The 16,049-nt window shown below is 34.5% G+C and overlaps 1 protein-coding gene across 1 annotated transcript in view; it reads left to right on the top strand.

Annotated features, from left to right (window-relative positions):
- Nucleotides 1–1,170: 1,170 nt before the first annotated feature.
- The window catches only part of MMS22L (MMS22-like, DNA repair protein), a 92,262-nt gene continuing 77,383 nt past the window's right edge, over nt 1,171–16,049 (top strand). Inside the window, exons 1-9 of the mRNA XM_004674069.2 lie at nt 1,171–1,240; nt 1,752–1,995; nt 2,235–2,360; nt 3,634–3,683; nt 8,282–8,369; nt 8,462–8,639; nt 11,045–11,135; nt 12,718–12,848; nt 14,551–14,664. Coding sequence (XP_004674126.1) covers nt 1,832–1,995; nt 2,235–2,360; nt 3,634–3,683; nt 8,282–8,369; nt 8,462–8,639; nt 11,045–11,135; nt 12,718–12,848; nt 14,551–14,664 — 942 coding nt within the window. The 5' untranslated portion in view covers nt 1,171–1,240; nt 1,752–1,831. The remainder of the gene's footprint in view (nt 1,241–1,751; nt 1,996–2,234; nt 2,361–3,633; nt 3,684–8,281; nt 8,370–8,461; nt 8,640–11,044; nt 11,136–12,717; nt 12,849–14,550; nt 14,665–16,049) is intronic.

Below are 16,049 nucleotides of genomic sequence, written 5' to 3'. Positions count from 1 at the left end.
AGCCAAGACTACTCTGGGAACCTAAACTTTATAGTTTGTATTCTTGCCTTCCATTTTCAGGTTGATTTTGGCCAATGAGACACCAGGTGGAGTTTAGAGGGAAAGAAGTTTGGCTATTTAATTCTTCTCGGTTGCAGGTTGGAGGTGGCTATGCTATTTTATGAAGTCACCTGGAGGAGGCTATCATGTAGACAACTGTTTCCTACCAAAATAAACCTCATTCATTCTGGTAACACCTCTTTCCTGTTACTTGTTAGGTTTAAATATGATAGTGGCTCATTGTCTTGGGTGTTTCACTATTGCTTTTTATTTTCTGGTAACTTTGTTCACATTGTACCTGGCTCGCTCAGCTCACTAAGTTTCCTTCAATCACTTCTTTCGAGTATGTTTGATTAAGCAGAGAAAGACGTTATGCAGGAATTACAGGCGAGACTAATTATATTGTGGAGGCATGGGCAATGGCAAATAAATCAAGTTACAGCAGGGCAAACTAGAATTCATCTTAAATCTTAAGTGAGTTATCTCTGACATAAATTGCAACGTGTCTAAGGAGATTTTAAAGGAAACTTAACGAAGATAAAAAATGCTGAGATCGGGGTACACCGTTTCCAAAGTGTGCCAAACTTGTTCAGATACGTTGCAAAAGGGGGAAGCAACAGTTACTACATGGAAGACAAGTGCCATTTGACTTAATGTTTCCATCGACCAGATAAGCCTCAATTTTTGCACTAGCTTGGCCCACAAACCATTTACAACAGGCATCATAGATCACAACAGAATAGTTGCCGACATTAGCGCGGGAAGAGGAGTCGCGAGGCTCTAGGGGGGGTAAAGAAAACACCCGCTTTTGGACTCAAATGAGTTAAACTCTTGTCTTCTGTCCAGCCCGAATATAACCCCGCCTTTCCTCACCTCAGCCTCGGAAAATCAATTCCATTTCCCAGCGAGACCCTGCCCTTCGGCCAAGATGCCAATTAAATATGTGCAAGAACAAAAAACTAAATAGAAAGGCTCTGACTGTACAGTCCTTAGCCTGCAAACTCTCGCGAGAACTCTCAGAGAGCCGGCAGTGCCCAAGGAGAACTCGCGAGCCAACCTCCGGGGGCGGGACCACGCGGGGCCCCACCCTTCCTGAGCGTGTTCGTGCCGTGGCGGGAATTTCGCCGGTTTCGCGGGTTGATTCTGCGGGCATTGGAGCGGTGTTCTGCGCGGGCCAGGGCCTGTCTCGGGGATTTAAAGTGTGAGTAGATGGAATGTGCATCAGAGGTGTCCTGGTACACAGAACTCTGGCCCTGCTAGTCCTTTGCCGGCCCCGAGCTAGTCCCTCCGGGTGCTCTTTTGGCGGGACCTTGGCTGGAAGATTTAGGAGCTGGCGCGACCAGCGGGCCTTATCCCCCACTTTCCCCCTACTTCCCCCGCTCCTCGCCTTCCATCCCGATCTATTCCCCATCTCTTCCCCCATTCTGTCCCCTAACTTTGCCGCTGCCCTGCGGTAGAAGTGGTGTAGTTCTATTTGCTAAGGTAATGGATGGCGCTGATGGAGGCGGGTCCGGAAGTTGAAGCTGAGTCTATCTGGCTAACATTTCTTTCCTGTCCTGACTGCGGGTCAGACTTAGAGGGGCAGCTATTAAATTACTACCACAACTAGTTGGGTACTTTCAAAGTTGTGGCAGCCTTGATCTCGGGAACTTGTTGGGGAGAGTTGTTGAGGATTTGACGTTTGCATAACTTAAGTCAATTTCTTCGCCCAGCCCACTTCCAGAAATCTCAACACAACTTTGGAGCCCCGATTCGAAATGAATCCCAAACTTTTCAGGACATGAAGTAAACCATGGATAATTGTTCCACTGCGTCGACCTTCCTGACTGACAGCTTAGAGTTGGAGTTGGGAACAGAATGGTGCAAACCGCCTTACTTTTCTTGTGATTTTGATAATAGGGGAGGAGGAAAACATTTTTCTGGGGAGTCCTACCTTTCCAGTGGAGCTCTTAAACGGTGGGTAAAAAATATTGGGAACTTTTTTTCCCCCCTTCTTCAGATTTTAATCAGTGCATTAGGAATGCTGTTTGGTTGTACTAACGATAGTATTACTGATTAAGGTATTTCCTGACTTTATGTAGTATTACCCTTGGTAAGTTACCTATAACATGGATTCATGGAATTCCAAAAGGAAGACATACTATAGTATGAGATTTAGCGTACATTATGAGACTAAATCAGAGTTTTCATTTCAGACTAATTTTGAATCTTGATCCTTTACCAACTAATTTTGAAGAAGATACAGTGGAAATATTTGGTATTCAGTGGGTTACCGCAACAGCATTAGTGAATTCATCTAGAGTGCTCTTTCATTTATTCAGGTATGTTTTTTTGTTGTTGTTGTTTTTTACTGATACTGTGTAGCCGTGCTGTTTGGTTTTGTAAGTTACCTGGTTGATTGTTTTCTATTACAATTTAATACAAAAGCTCCACAGAGTTGTGCTTGTTGCTTAATGTATTATCAGTAGTAGCAATCAAGCAGTAATGTTTGTAAGGAGTCATGATTTTAATTAGCGATTGTTTAGTGACTTAGGAATCTTTATGCTTTTGTCTTTGACATTATGTACAGAAGACATAAGATAGTGAACTGTACTACAGTATTGTAAGAAAACTAAACTACTTTTTTGCTTAATCTCCATAGTTGTTCAGTAGCCTCTAAAGAATGAACTGGGCTTTGCAGCTAAACCTTTTAGACTATAAAATAGAAATATGATTAATTGAAGAAACTTAATGAAAACTTTTAAACACACAATTGTAAAGAGAATAATACAATGGACCTCTACCTGCCCTCCCTCGGTTATAATAAACATAAAGGTTATATTTTATTTATTGTGTCCTTCCCTTCCTATCCCCCCACAAATTTTTGGCTTAAATATTTTAAAGCAAGTTCCAGTAATATCATCATGTATTCAAATACTTCATATATATTGCTTAAACGTAAGAACTTTTTAAAACATGAACACTATCTCATGATTCCAATCAAAAGCATTGAAGTACTATTTTATATTCATTTAAAACTTAGTTCATATTTACATTTTAGATTATTGAGAGATGAATTTGAATCTTTATCCAAAATTTTTTTAAGATGATATGTGGTATATTTAAATTACAATGGCAAAGTAGGTAAATTTCTCCTGTCTTACCATGAGACCTTGTGAAGTGATATCTCTGTATCTGTGCCATGCATATGTTTTATTTGGAGACTGCATGGAGTGAACCATTTCTGTAGTCCTTTTTTTAAAGCCCTAGTGTATAACTATATTGTGTGTAATTTAACATTTCATTGTTAACCTCGAATATTTTATATAAGTGTCCTAAACATATAAGACATTATGTTGAAAACATTATGTCTCGATAGTGGTATCTGTACTTGACCTTATCCCTGAGATAAATGGAAGGTCACAAAAACATGTTTTATCTTTTGTCAGTCTTGGCTCCTGAAACTGACACTGACATGAAGTGTTAAACATCATCATACACAAAGGAAAGGCATTGATGCTGTGTAATTGATTTGGAAACACTGTAAACATGATTGTTACATACTTTCCTCTATTCTAAAATTAATTCTCACCTTACATTTTTCTTTTAACTTAGGCAGCAGCTATACAACTTGGAAACATTATTACAGGCTAGCTGTGATTTTGGTAAGTTTTAGTGTGTTTATGGCAGAAAAGAATTGTTTTATTAAAATGATTGCACACAGATCTGTGATGCACAGTTGGGCTATCACAATAATATGGAGGAAGTGTGAGGTCAAAAGTTTAGTGCACAGTTTATTTTGTATTCATGAAAAGTAGTTTAAGTAAGAGGAAGTGCCAGAATTCATGCTGTCTTGCTCATCTTTTCTGCTTTTTTTTTTTTTTACATCTAATAGATCATGGATTCTAACTTTAGGTAATGTATCTATTAATAGATCTTAATTCACTGAGTTCCTTTAAGGATTAAATGACAAAATGTAAAGTGCTTAGCCTAATATCTTGTTATTGTGCCTGGCAACCAAAGAACACCAGGACATACACATGGTCAAATAAATGATTAAGTAGCTTAATAAGCAAGGTGGAAATGTGTATCATGAGGAACACTTAGGGGTTCTTAGTAAGAGTGAGTGGAGAGAGGTTTGTGACAAGAGTTTTGGCTTATTCTGGCTAGCTTTGGATAAAGTATAAGGAGGCTAAGGCTTTATTCTGGGTTGGATACTGTTAGGAAGCATTAACAATTTTATGATGATAGTTACGTTAATTTTTATCTAGGAGGTGGGACAAAGGGAGCCTAAGGAGAATCCTAATTAGTAAAGAAGGCAATAGTCACTTTAGCTGAAGAGGAGGATGCTTTTTTGAATTTTGTTTATTTTTATGTGATTGCCTAGTGCCTTGTTTCTAGGTCAGACATGATTACAGAGAGGTTTTGTTGTCTTTTTTTTTTTTTAAATTATAATCATGAAATAGCCCTGTCTAGTTATTTTTGATATTTTATGAAAATTATTTAATTTCAGTGAGGAATACCTGTTAGCTGTCAACTGTCAGGGCTGTTTATTTTGTTTTGTTTTCTCAGTATGTGCTTAGTAAGTAAATGTTGAATACTATGGTTTCATTAACACCTGAGTCCTGGCAGTATTGTGCAAGGTGCTAATGAATCAAAGAGGAAAGTTATGCTGCTGAATAGGTTGCAGTTGAATAGGACAGACATGCAAGCATAGGTCAGCATGGAACATGGATAAGTATCATGATAGAGGAATGTATAAGCTATTACAGAAGCCAGGGATTTCATCTGTGTGACATTACTGAGGCATACCAGCTCAGTCTTCAAGAATGAGGAAGAGTTAGCGAAAAGATTTTGGGCAAGGGAAGCATTTGAAGGAGAAACAATTGTATAGACAAAGACATTGAAGTATATAAAATCATAAATGTTCAGTAGTAGGTAGTAATTATGTCTGATTTACAGAGTACGTGTGAGAGTGATGAATTTGGAAGGAATGAAATAGCAGTTGTCTTTGTAAATCGTACCAAAGAATCTGTATTTTGTAACCAGTGGGAAACCTCTAAAAGATTTTCATGGAATTGCAAGCAATACCTTTCCCATATAGAGTGGCTTAAATAAGTCAGTTGTGGAAGGCATTTATTAGGCAAGATTGTTCTTTGAAATGCATGCTTTGACTTGGACTATTTTGTTGAAATGGTTGTTACACTGACATTTTATCTACTTTTACAGCTTAAGAAAAAGCTTTTAATGGTAGATTTATTGGCCAGGTTAGTAGTGGTAAAGATTATTCCTAGATCTGCTTGCCTCTGTCATGCGGCTGTAGCAGAGCTTTATTAATAAAATTACCTAGCTAATCTTGATCCCAGTTTTCTACAGAAAGCCCTTACATTGTGTCATTTACTACAGTGCATGTGGTTCTTGTTCTATTCATTCTACTCCCAGATTGCCTTTATTTAAGGTAGACTAGCATAAGAATGCTTGTCTGTTTATAAATACAGTTTTATTGGTATTAACCCCTTATCAGATATTGTATTTCTTTGTTTCTAGGCATTCCATTTGTTTTGTTTTTTTTTTTTTAAGGATTTTTTTTTTTTAAAGATTTATTTATTTGTGTATACAGAACTGGGGTACAGGCCAGAGGCTCAGGGGCGGTGAGAGGCTTCACCAGAGACAGAGCGGGGAGCAGAACAGGCAGACAGACGAAGCACACTGCTGAGGGGAGCAGCGGGCGGGTCAGGAGAGGTCTGCTACGCCATGTGGTCACCTCTGGGGCAGGCGAGGATCGAACTCATGCGGAAGCGGCCTTAGATTCTCAGTGCTGTGCTTTAACCCACTGCGCCACCAGGGAGGGCCTGTTTTTTTTTTTTATCCTCCATTTTGTCCTCCCTTTTCATCCATCTTGAACATCATTGGAGTATATATTGACTGCTGATTCTTTTATCACTCATTTCTGGGGTCTCTTCATATAAACTAATTGTTCCTCTGGTTCTGTCATATATTTTTCTACTTCAAGTATCTAGTAATCTTGTGTAATTGTGTAATAGACATTGGAGAATTTACATTGTGACTTCCTACATTTTCTTTTATTCAAATAGTGTTGAATACTCTCTTGTTCTATGTTGAGTACTTGTACTTCATTGGTTCTTTATGAAGCTAATTTTAAATTTTGTTAGACCTTTCGGAAAGTAAACTTTAACCTAATTTTAATTTAGCTTTAGAAAGCCTTCTGAGGATTCTGTCTGGTGTATTACATTTTCTTTTCTTCTTGCTGGTGGCGACCTGAACTATTTGTTGGCTGAGCTATTTTCTGATTTCCTCTTGCTGTGGTAAGTTTTTCTTATGTGAACAGATCAGTATTTAGCCAGAGACTCAAAGGAAATCTAATTTGTACATTTGCAGTGCTCTGTTTATGTGTGAAGTTTCTTTTTTTGGTACTTTTCTCCTGCAAATTTAGACATCCCTATATTACAGGTCTCAATGTTTCTTTGGCTCAGTGATTTGGGTTTACTTTCCCTGTGCTTTAGTCTGGAAACCATCTTTAATAGGAAATTGGTATGGTCTTAGGATCCTTCTTCTCTCTTGGATGGCAGTCTTGGATTGCTTGTATCCAGTGCCTGAAGACTGTTCTTTTATGTTGTTCTGATTTTCTTTATGTGGGTAAATTTTACTCCTTTTCATTCACCTTGACTGACTGCAGGAGTTCACAGCAGATAGATAGATAGATAGATAGATAGATAGATAGATAGATAGATAGATAGATAGATAGATAGATAGATATATGTATGTATATATGTATATACATATATATATTAACATAATAGTTTATTTTTACCTCATTTTGTGCCTTTTTCCATTTCAGTTTTAATCCCTGTGGGCTTCCCATCACCAAATCACCCATTTGCCATCACCATAATCCAGTGCACTTTTGTACTCGCCCCCCATTTTTGATCCCATTCCCCATAGCAGATATTTTTAAAAGAGCAATACCTTAATCAGCTGAGAATTGTGAAAGTGGAATCATATAACTCTTGTAGGTGAAACATAAGTAAGGTATAGAAATTCACTGTACTGTATGTAGATATTTGCATATCTTCATACTTAGGCTTCTGTTGATTTTGAGATATGGTAGTGACCATATTTGCTCCTTTGGGCTTAAATTTAGAAGTTTTTCTTTGTTTAATATGAATGGGAATTTTTCCCTGTATTTGTTCTGATTTTTTTTCCTATAGAGCTTGTTGAGTGTTTTGTATGTAGTAGCTATCCAGGTAATTTTTCCTGGTATAAATGTTGGGAGAAAAGATGGCATAACTTGAAGTTGGAGGGAAGATGGGAACTGTCTTTCAGGACTCTGTAAATCCTTATAAGGAGTTTTGATTTCATCCTCTGTACAGCAAATAGTTAGTTTTTCATGGTTTTTGATTTATAAGGAATGGAAATTTTGATACATATTTAAGGCAGATTTTGTACTTTGAATGTGGAAGAACAAAGGAAGATGCAGAACATGTTAGTTGCTTTATTGTAGTAGTAGTTCACAAGATTGTAGGGAAAGGGATAATTTGAAGGCACATTTTGTTCCTAAGTTTAATAGGACTCTAGTGGATTTAATCTGACACTGAAAGAAGTAAAGCATCAAGAATGGCTGGAGAAGCATGTAGAGAGAAGAGAAAACATGGGCAGCATTAACAGATTTTGGAAATAATTAAAGATGTGCTCTTTGATGAGCAATCAAAATGCAGATGTTAAGCCGTTTGATATGCAGGGTGTAGAGTGCAAGGGGAGGCCTGGAATATAGGCAAACCTTTTGGAGTTGTTATTTTGTAGAATTAAAAGAAACTGATGAAGTTAGATATGTACAAGGAGACATACAGAAAGGAGAGGACTCACTACTGACTCTTCAGGAGTAATAGAGTTAGTAAGAGGAGAAGAAGAACCCAGTAAAGAAGACATCTGAGAAGGGAAACATGAGTAAGGCAGAAGACTGGCAATACCAGTGCCACTGTGACATCAATAAAGCCAGGTGTAGCCAATACTACTATGGGGACAAGTTACTTGACATATATGGGTTGCTTTGGTGACCTTAATAAAAGTGATATGGGGGAAGTCTAGGGAGAAGTAGTCTAGGGGAAGTCTATGAGGAAGCAGGCAAGAGCCATATGGCAATCAGTGCTCAGAGAAATTGTTGTTGGTTTGACTTAGGAAAATTTTTGGCACTAATCACTGATAAATTTTTTAAGCTATGAGTAATTATCTGTTTTGGTTTCAGGAAAAATAACAACCCTGCACTGCAAAGCAGACAACATTAGGCAGCAGTGTGTAACATTTCTTCATTATGTTAAAGTTTTCATCTTCAGGTAGGATGTCAGAAGAGATTTGCTTACTGCATGAATTTTTAATACATATTCATCCAGACTCCAGTTTAATTGAATCTCATTGTTGTTTTTAGATACCTGAAAGTGCAAAATGCTGGGAGTTATATGCCTGTCCATCCTTATGAGACTTTGGAGGCTCAGCTTCCCTCAGTTTTGGTTGATGAACTTCATGGATTACTGTTGTATATTGGACATCTATTTGAACTTCCCAGTACTAATCCAGGAGCATTTGTAAATCAAAATGAGATTAAGGTTTGACTTGTTTCATTTAATTTTTAAATTATTAGCATTTTCTTCCAAGGAGTATTCAGTCAAACATAGGGGTAAGTCAATTCTGGACACAACTTGAAATTCTGGCTCCTCCTTTTATTATTTGCCATTCTGCAGTTAACACCTATTGCCTCAGTCTTCCCATCTGTACTGTCTATTGAGTTTTAGAATTGAGTAAAGTAAAAAGCATAAATCCCTTACATACCCTTAGTTAATAATGCTGTACTTAGTTCCATCTTGTAACAGTACAAATAATTTTTTAAAATGCATTTCATTTTATGACAATATTGAAGAAAATCATCTTATAAAAGTTAGAATTTCAAAAACATATCTTTATATCTGTTTTAAATTTTGAGATCTTTCTGTAATATGTTTATAATTATTTTCTAACTATGCCCTTTTTGTTCTACCTTTGATCATACTCCCTCTGAAGTATGGTTTTTAGATATTTGTATTGTTAGCATTAATTGATTTGTTGTTATAATTAACACAGATTCTCCATAGGAAAATGTGATCTTAAATGAATGACACATTTTAACTCCTCATAGAATTCCTTGAATGCTCAACCTCTTCTATTTGACTTTACTAATTTGAATAACAGTTTACTTTTGAGGAACATGTAAGATACAATTGAACATTTATATTTTTATGTGAAATACATAAATTTAACAAAAACAAAACCCCAAAAAGCCAGATACTTAATATCAGGAATCAGTATCTATAATAATAATGATACTAGAAATTTGATGGTGAGTTTGCTGTGGTATATATATGTATATACCAAAGTAGAATCTTTATTCCCAAAATTAATGTAGTATTGTAAACCAACAGTGAATCATTAAGAATTTTATTTTAAAAATTTAAGGAGTATAGTTCCATATTATCTGTATATTTACAGATAATATGGTTAACTCAAAAACAAATATTGATTATTTTCATTTGTTCCATTTAATGAAGACTCATAGGTATACTGTGGAGAGGGATACTTTTACTTATTTCTTGTCTCTATAAATTGGACAGTTTATATTTTCTGGGCTTCTAGCAAGTGCCTAAGAAAAGAAAAATTACTTATCTAGCAGCAGTAATTAGAATAGGTCAAGGGTCCTGAAGCTTTGCTATCCAAGGGCTATTTCATAGGAAGACCTGGAAAGATAACTTATTGACAATCAAAAAACTGATTTTTTAAACTAGGGGGATGTAGTCTCTAACTTATACACAAAAAAGTAATACAGTAAAATGCTGTTGCATTTCAGAAACAGCAGCAAAAATAATCTTATAAAAAGGTTTTTTTCCAAAACTTATGTTAAATATGAATGTTAAGTATGAAACCAATGTTTAACCAGTATTAATTGTGAAAAATAACTGCTATTTCTTGTCTATTTTACTATTTTTTAGTAACTTAAAATTTTTTAAATATTAAAATTAATACTAAAAAGATAATCATTTCCCATAATGAACTGACTTGCTAAGAAAATTAAGTATTTTTGTTATGTGTAATGTATTTCTATTTGTATCATCCTTAGGCTGTTGTTAAAAAAACTCATTTTTTAATACATTTATCTTTTAAATTCTTCTCTTTAAAAAATATGCAATGCAGTCAGAAATCAAATTGCAGTTTCTTGCAAATGAGTGACCCATACTTTCCCCACTGATTTATGATATCACATTTATCCATTTTTTCCCGCCTTCTTGTTTATTATCTATTTCTGAAACAACAGTTTATTAGTGTAGCATTTTGTTTTGTTTATATGTGAGAAGGCAGGCCCCTCTTTATAATTCTTCCTACTTGTCTTAAAAGAACATGAGTGTTGTATTTACTTTTATAATGATACTAAATATTGACTAGAGGAAGATTGTTGATAACCTTGTACAGCATAATAGTTTGGCTTTTGAATCAGATAGGGTTGAGTTCTAGTATATGAATTGGGAAGTAAATATATCACTTTTAATTTCAGTTTCATAGTAAGCATGGTAGTCTAAAGTTTTCTTGCTAAAATAATTTTATAGGCATTCCTGGATGTATACTACATTTAAAAATATTTCCTAAAGTCTAAAACAAAATGTTAAAAATCAATGTTTTAAAAATTCTTTTACTTCCTTGTATCTGTAGTGGTATGAGCTATTAGTTGAAAGGGACCTTTACTATTCTGTAGAAGTCTCTTGGCAGTCCCAGAATGGGTCTTTCTTAAAACATCATATGACAATATACCCTGCTCTCAGATCTCCAGTGAAATCCTCTAATGAACAAGACAAAGGATTTTCCTGAGCTTTTGAATAGTGGTAGGTTAATTGGTTCTTTATCCTGTGCATATGGAGGATTGTTGAAACATGCTCTAAAATACCTAGTATTGTGAATTCTCAGTTACACTTGACAATGTCATTTACAGCTTTTCCCACCATCGTGGCATTTATTACATCTGCATTTAGATATCCATTGGCTTGTACTGGAAATTCTTCACATGCTGGGTGAAAAATTGAGTAAGTTTTTAAATTTCTGATTTCTGTTTTTTTAATTTAAACTTTTAAAAATTGCACATTGATAAGTGCATTTTGATTTTTAAAAGTCAAATAGTAACCAGTCTAAAAAATGAAAGTCTTTTATCTTTTTCCAGAGATAACTACTGAGAACAGTTTTGTTTGTTTACATTTTCATATTTGTGTGTGTGTGTGTGTGTGTGTGTGTAAATACCTAGCCAGGATTTCCGTTTTTTGTCTAACCACAAATAGCATCATATTGCTTTAAATAATGTTTCATTTAATAGTTTTTTAGAAACCTATTCTATTGGTTAATATAGTTATTGAGTTTTCCCAGTTTATGTGCGCTAACCATACACTCTTGATGGTGGTGTATGTTACCACTTGCTTTTCCTTTTTACCAACTATCATGAGAAAAGATAAAGGATCTATTTTATTTTGCAATTTCCTGATTACCAGAATAGTTCAACATCTTTATATAATTTTATTGTTTATAGTTGCCTTATTAATTACCTACTCTTCTGTTATTTCTATTTTAAAGGTAATTAGTTGATAAATATTATGGATAGTAATTTATTTCACGTGTTGCCTATTTCTTGGCCTTGCTTTATGGCATCTCTAGGTTCCATGATCAATTTAGCAATATCCTACACATGTTATTTAAGGGTAAGTTGTTAATTTTGATTGTGAAGGCATCCATTACCTCAACACTTGCTTTTCAGTATTACTAAGTAAATATCTGTGTGTGCACTTAAATATATACACAAATATACAAAATTGGGCCCTCCCTTGTGGTGCAGCGGGTTAAAGCACAACACTAAGAACCTAAAGCCACTTCAGCATGAGTTCGATCCCTGTCCCAGAAGTGACCCACATGGTACAGCAGACCTTTCCTCACCCACCCACTGCTCCCCTAAGCAGTGTACTTGTCAGTTGGCCTGTTTTGCTCCCACTCTGCCTCTGGTGAGTCCTCTCACAGCCCCTGCATCTCTGGCCTATACCCCAGGTCTGTATGCATAAACAAATCATATATACACATACACACACTCACAAATATACAAAAAATGTAATCTCCTCTCTCATGTGGACTCTGTATTCCATATAATATCTCCTTAAAGCAGTACTTAGTGGGTTTAGTCTGATACAGACTCAAATTTTGGTATCTGATATATTGATTTGTTCTATTTTATGCCATGAAGCTATTACATGTAGTCAAGTTTATTAGTATTTGTTTAAAGGTTAATATTTTTGAAGGCTTAATTGTCTGGACATAATGGGTGAAGATTTTCTAGTGTTTTTCTTTTTTTAGTTTTTAATTTTATTTAACTCATGTTGCATTGTAGCTTTTCAAAGATAGCCATGCTAAGAAAGGAGAAATACAGTAAATGGTATGTAGAAGGACTAAAAACTGTTTTAAATTAATATTTATCAGTATTCACATAAGAAAGAAATTGTCCTCAAACTTTTGTTTGCCAAATAGGTTTTAACTATAGGTGTTACTATTGTAAGTTAAAACCATATAGTCAGTTTCCTCCTGAGTAAGTAAAATCTACCTCATTAAAAATAGAATTTATTCTTCTTGTAGAACAAGTCGTATATGGTCATCAGTTTATGAATCTGGCAAGTGACAATTTGACCAGTATCAGTCTATTTGAAGAACATTGTGAAAATCTCCTTTATGATTTAATAAGCCTATCACTCAACAGGTATGACAAGGTAATGCTTTAAGACATTATTTGTAGTTTTGATACTTCATAAAAGTAGTCACTTTTCAATGTGTATGGTTTTAATATATAAGAATTTAATTTAATGAATATCATACAATATTTACCTTTTTGTGTCTGGCTTCCTTTCCTCAAATATTTTTAAGAGTCATCCTTGTATCATACCAAAAAGTTTATTTTTTTTTATCACTGAGTATTATTCTATTATATAGATATGCCACAATTTGTTTATTCATTCACATGTTGATTATTGGATAATTTCTAGGTTTTGGCTGTAAAAACAAAACTGCTGAAAAAACATTTGTGAGCAAAAATTACTTAAAAATGGTTTGCTTGTGAATTCTCTTAATTTCATGTTTACTGTTATCTGTGAGGTGAATAAAAAAAGAAATAGAGACTGGAATTAGTAGTAAGGGTTTTTGTTTGTTTGTTTGTTTGTTTGTTTTTTTAAAGGAATGTCCTTTTCCATATAGTTAAAAATACACTGTATTTTTCATAATAACTGTAAATTTAACATCAGTTTAAATATGAGAGGAAAGCCCTCTTTTGTGTTGTTACATAGTAAATTAATACTTAACTGATGTTAGTTCACAAATTTAAATGGAGGTTGTGTTTGCCTCGTTTCATAAAAAGTTTAGAATTTGGGGAGAAATTACATGTCTTTATTAAATTGTGTTCATGCAGTTTGATGCAGGCAATAATTTAAAAGTCTTATAGAATGTGTTTGTTTTCAGACAGTGGAAATTTGTAAATTGTTATTTATTTTGCATTACAAACTTAAATCTTAACATTGGGAAATTAGGATATATAATTTATTTAAATTTAAACAGTTTTATGTATTATCAGCATCCTAAATTTAGTCATATGTTTACAATTAATGTAATTAGTGGATTAACCAAGTATATGTACTGCTTTAATATTTATATTTTACTGAGTATGATATAAAAAAATGGGTATAAATATATGTGAAACAATTAGATAATACATTATGAATTTAAGAAGTTAGCTCTATGATATGTACTCTGTTGACGGCTAATGAAGATGTATATGTTACAAAAAATGATAAACTTAATCTTTATAAATCCCTAATAATAGATGTGTATGTTACAAGAAATGATAAAATTTCTTAATCTTTATAAATCCCTAATAATTATGTCCATAACCTAACTCATAAAAAATGCATGTCTGCTTTAAAAGTGAATCAAAATTAATTTTCCAATTTTTTAATGGAACTCTTTATTGTAAAGGTGAGGAAACTATGGCTATAAAATTAAATCAAATAGTTAAATAAAATAACATTTTATATATTTTATAAATAAATAACACTGCTGCATTTTTTTTTCTCTGTTGCTTATGGCTGATGTAGTTCAATGACAGAGTTGAATAAATAATCATAACATATATATTTCTATTAAATTACCATGTTTTCTATGTAGCCCTCTATAGGAAGTGTTGGTTATTTGACTAGTTGGCTAAGGCAGAGGTATTTTTTAGAAATAATATTCATTTAGTAGTTCATTTTAAAATGAATTATTATGTTTTGATAAAAATGGAACTTTTTAGAAACAATTTTATGTAATTGCATATAAATTTAAAGTCATCTAGTATTCATTTTTTTTAAAATATAAGAGGAGATAGGTGGCAAGTATAATTCCTATCTCATAGAACTCACTCGTCTTGGTTCTTTTCTATAGGTTAGGCCACCTGAAGCATTAAGGAGTCACCACTGCCCATGTACATGTATAAAAGAATTATGGGTTCTACTCATTTATCTTCTTGATCACAGAAGTAAATGGTCTCTCTCAGAAGTAAGTTGTAAAATTGATGTTAATTATTTGTACTAACTTTTGTATTGAATTTATCCACTTGTTTTGGCCAAGAAAAATTCTTACAGATGTCCTTCTCTTTAAGATGATCGTCATCAACAGAGCTGTTAATTGAGTTCTTACTATGCATTATTTTTTTTAAACTGTAAATTAATAATATGAAACAGCTAAAAGGAGAGCAAGGTTTTGCTCTTTTTCTCAGATTCAAGTTTCTCAAGTTACTTTTTCTGTTAAGAAACTTGGAAGCTAAAATATTTGATAGTTTGGTAATCTAGGAAATATTTTAATAGGAACTGTAGCAGATTTCAGTTTGGGAAACTAAAACATAGGTTTCTATTTATTTCATGATATCTTTTTTGAAGGAAGATGAAGAAAAAGCATGAAGAGCAATATGGGAAATTTCATTTCATTTTGAGCCAGATCTTTATTTTATTTCAAGTGTTAATGGAAAAAGATTTGGGGCCCTCCCTGGTGGCGCAGTAGATTAATGTGCAGCACTGTAAGTCAGCTGCAGACCCCTTCAGTGTGAGTTCAATCCTCAGCCCTCTAGGTGACCCACATGGCGCAGCGAACCTCTCCTGACCCACCCTCAGCAGTATACTTCGTCAATCTGCTTGTTCCGCTCCCCATCTGTCTCTGGTGAATCCTTTTACCACCCTGGCACCTCTGACTTGCATCCCAGGTCTGTATGCATAAAAAAAAGAAAAAGATTTGGGATTTGGTTTCTGCCATCTACATTTTTTTTTTTTTTTTTTTTTTTAAGATTTATTTGTGTGTTCGTACAGAACTGGGTACAGGCCAGAGATGCAGAGGGTGAGAGGATTCACCAGAGACAGAGTGGGGAGCAGAACAGGCAGCTCGACGAAGTACACTGCTGAAGGGAGCAGCTGACGGGTCAGGAGAGGTCTACCTCCCCAAGTGGATCTCCTCCAGGGCAGGTGGGGATCGAACTCATGCGGAAGTGGCTTAAGCTTCTTTGTGCTGTGCTTTAACCCGCTGTGCCATCAAGGAGGGCCCTCTGCCATCTACTTTTAATGATGGCTGTATTTTTGCTGGTTTACAAGCGCTGAACTTATTTCATCAGTAAATTTGCAAAGTACAAATAAACCAAAGCAAGCTATTAGGTATAAATTTAATTTATTTTTAATATTTTTTGTCTGACTTTTTGGTTTGTCAATAGTATTCCACTTTTTACAATGAAATTTAATTGGTAGAGAGACTCACCAAATTTTTTCCTGTTTGCTATGTTGTTTTATTATATTGACACAACAAACACATCAACTTTCCATATTCTGAAAAATATTTCTCTTTCATTTAAGACCATTTATGTTTTTAAAGAATTTTTCTTGCTTTATATATTTCAGGCT

Source organism: Condylura cristata, unplaced genomic scaffold (genome assembly GCF_000260355.1).
Source record: "Condylura cristata isolate star-nosed mole 26May11 unplaced genomic scaffold, ConCri1.0 scaffold00001, whole genome shotgun sequence".
Taxonomy (NCBI): Eukaryota; Metazoa; Chordata; class Mammalia; order Eulipotyphla; family Talpidae; genus Condylura; species Condylura cristata.
Note: the sequence above shows the minus strand (reverse complement) of the source record. Positions and strands in the feature narration are given on the sequence as shown.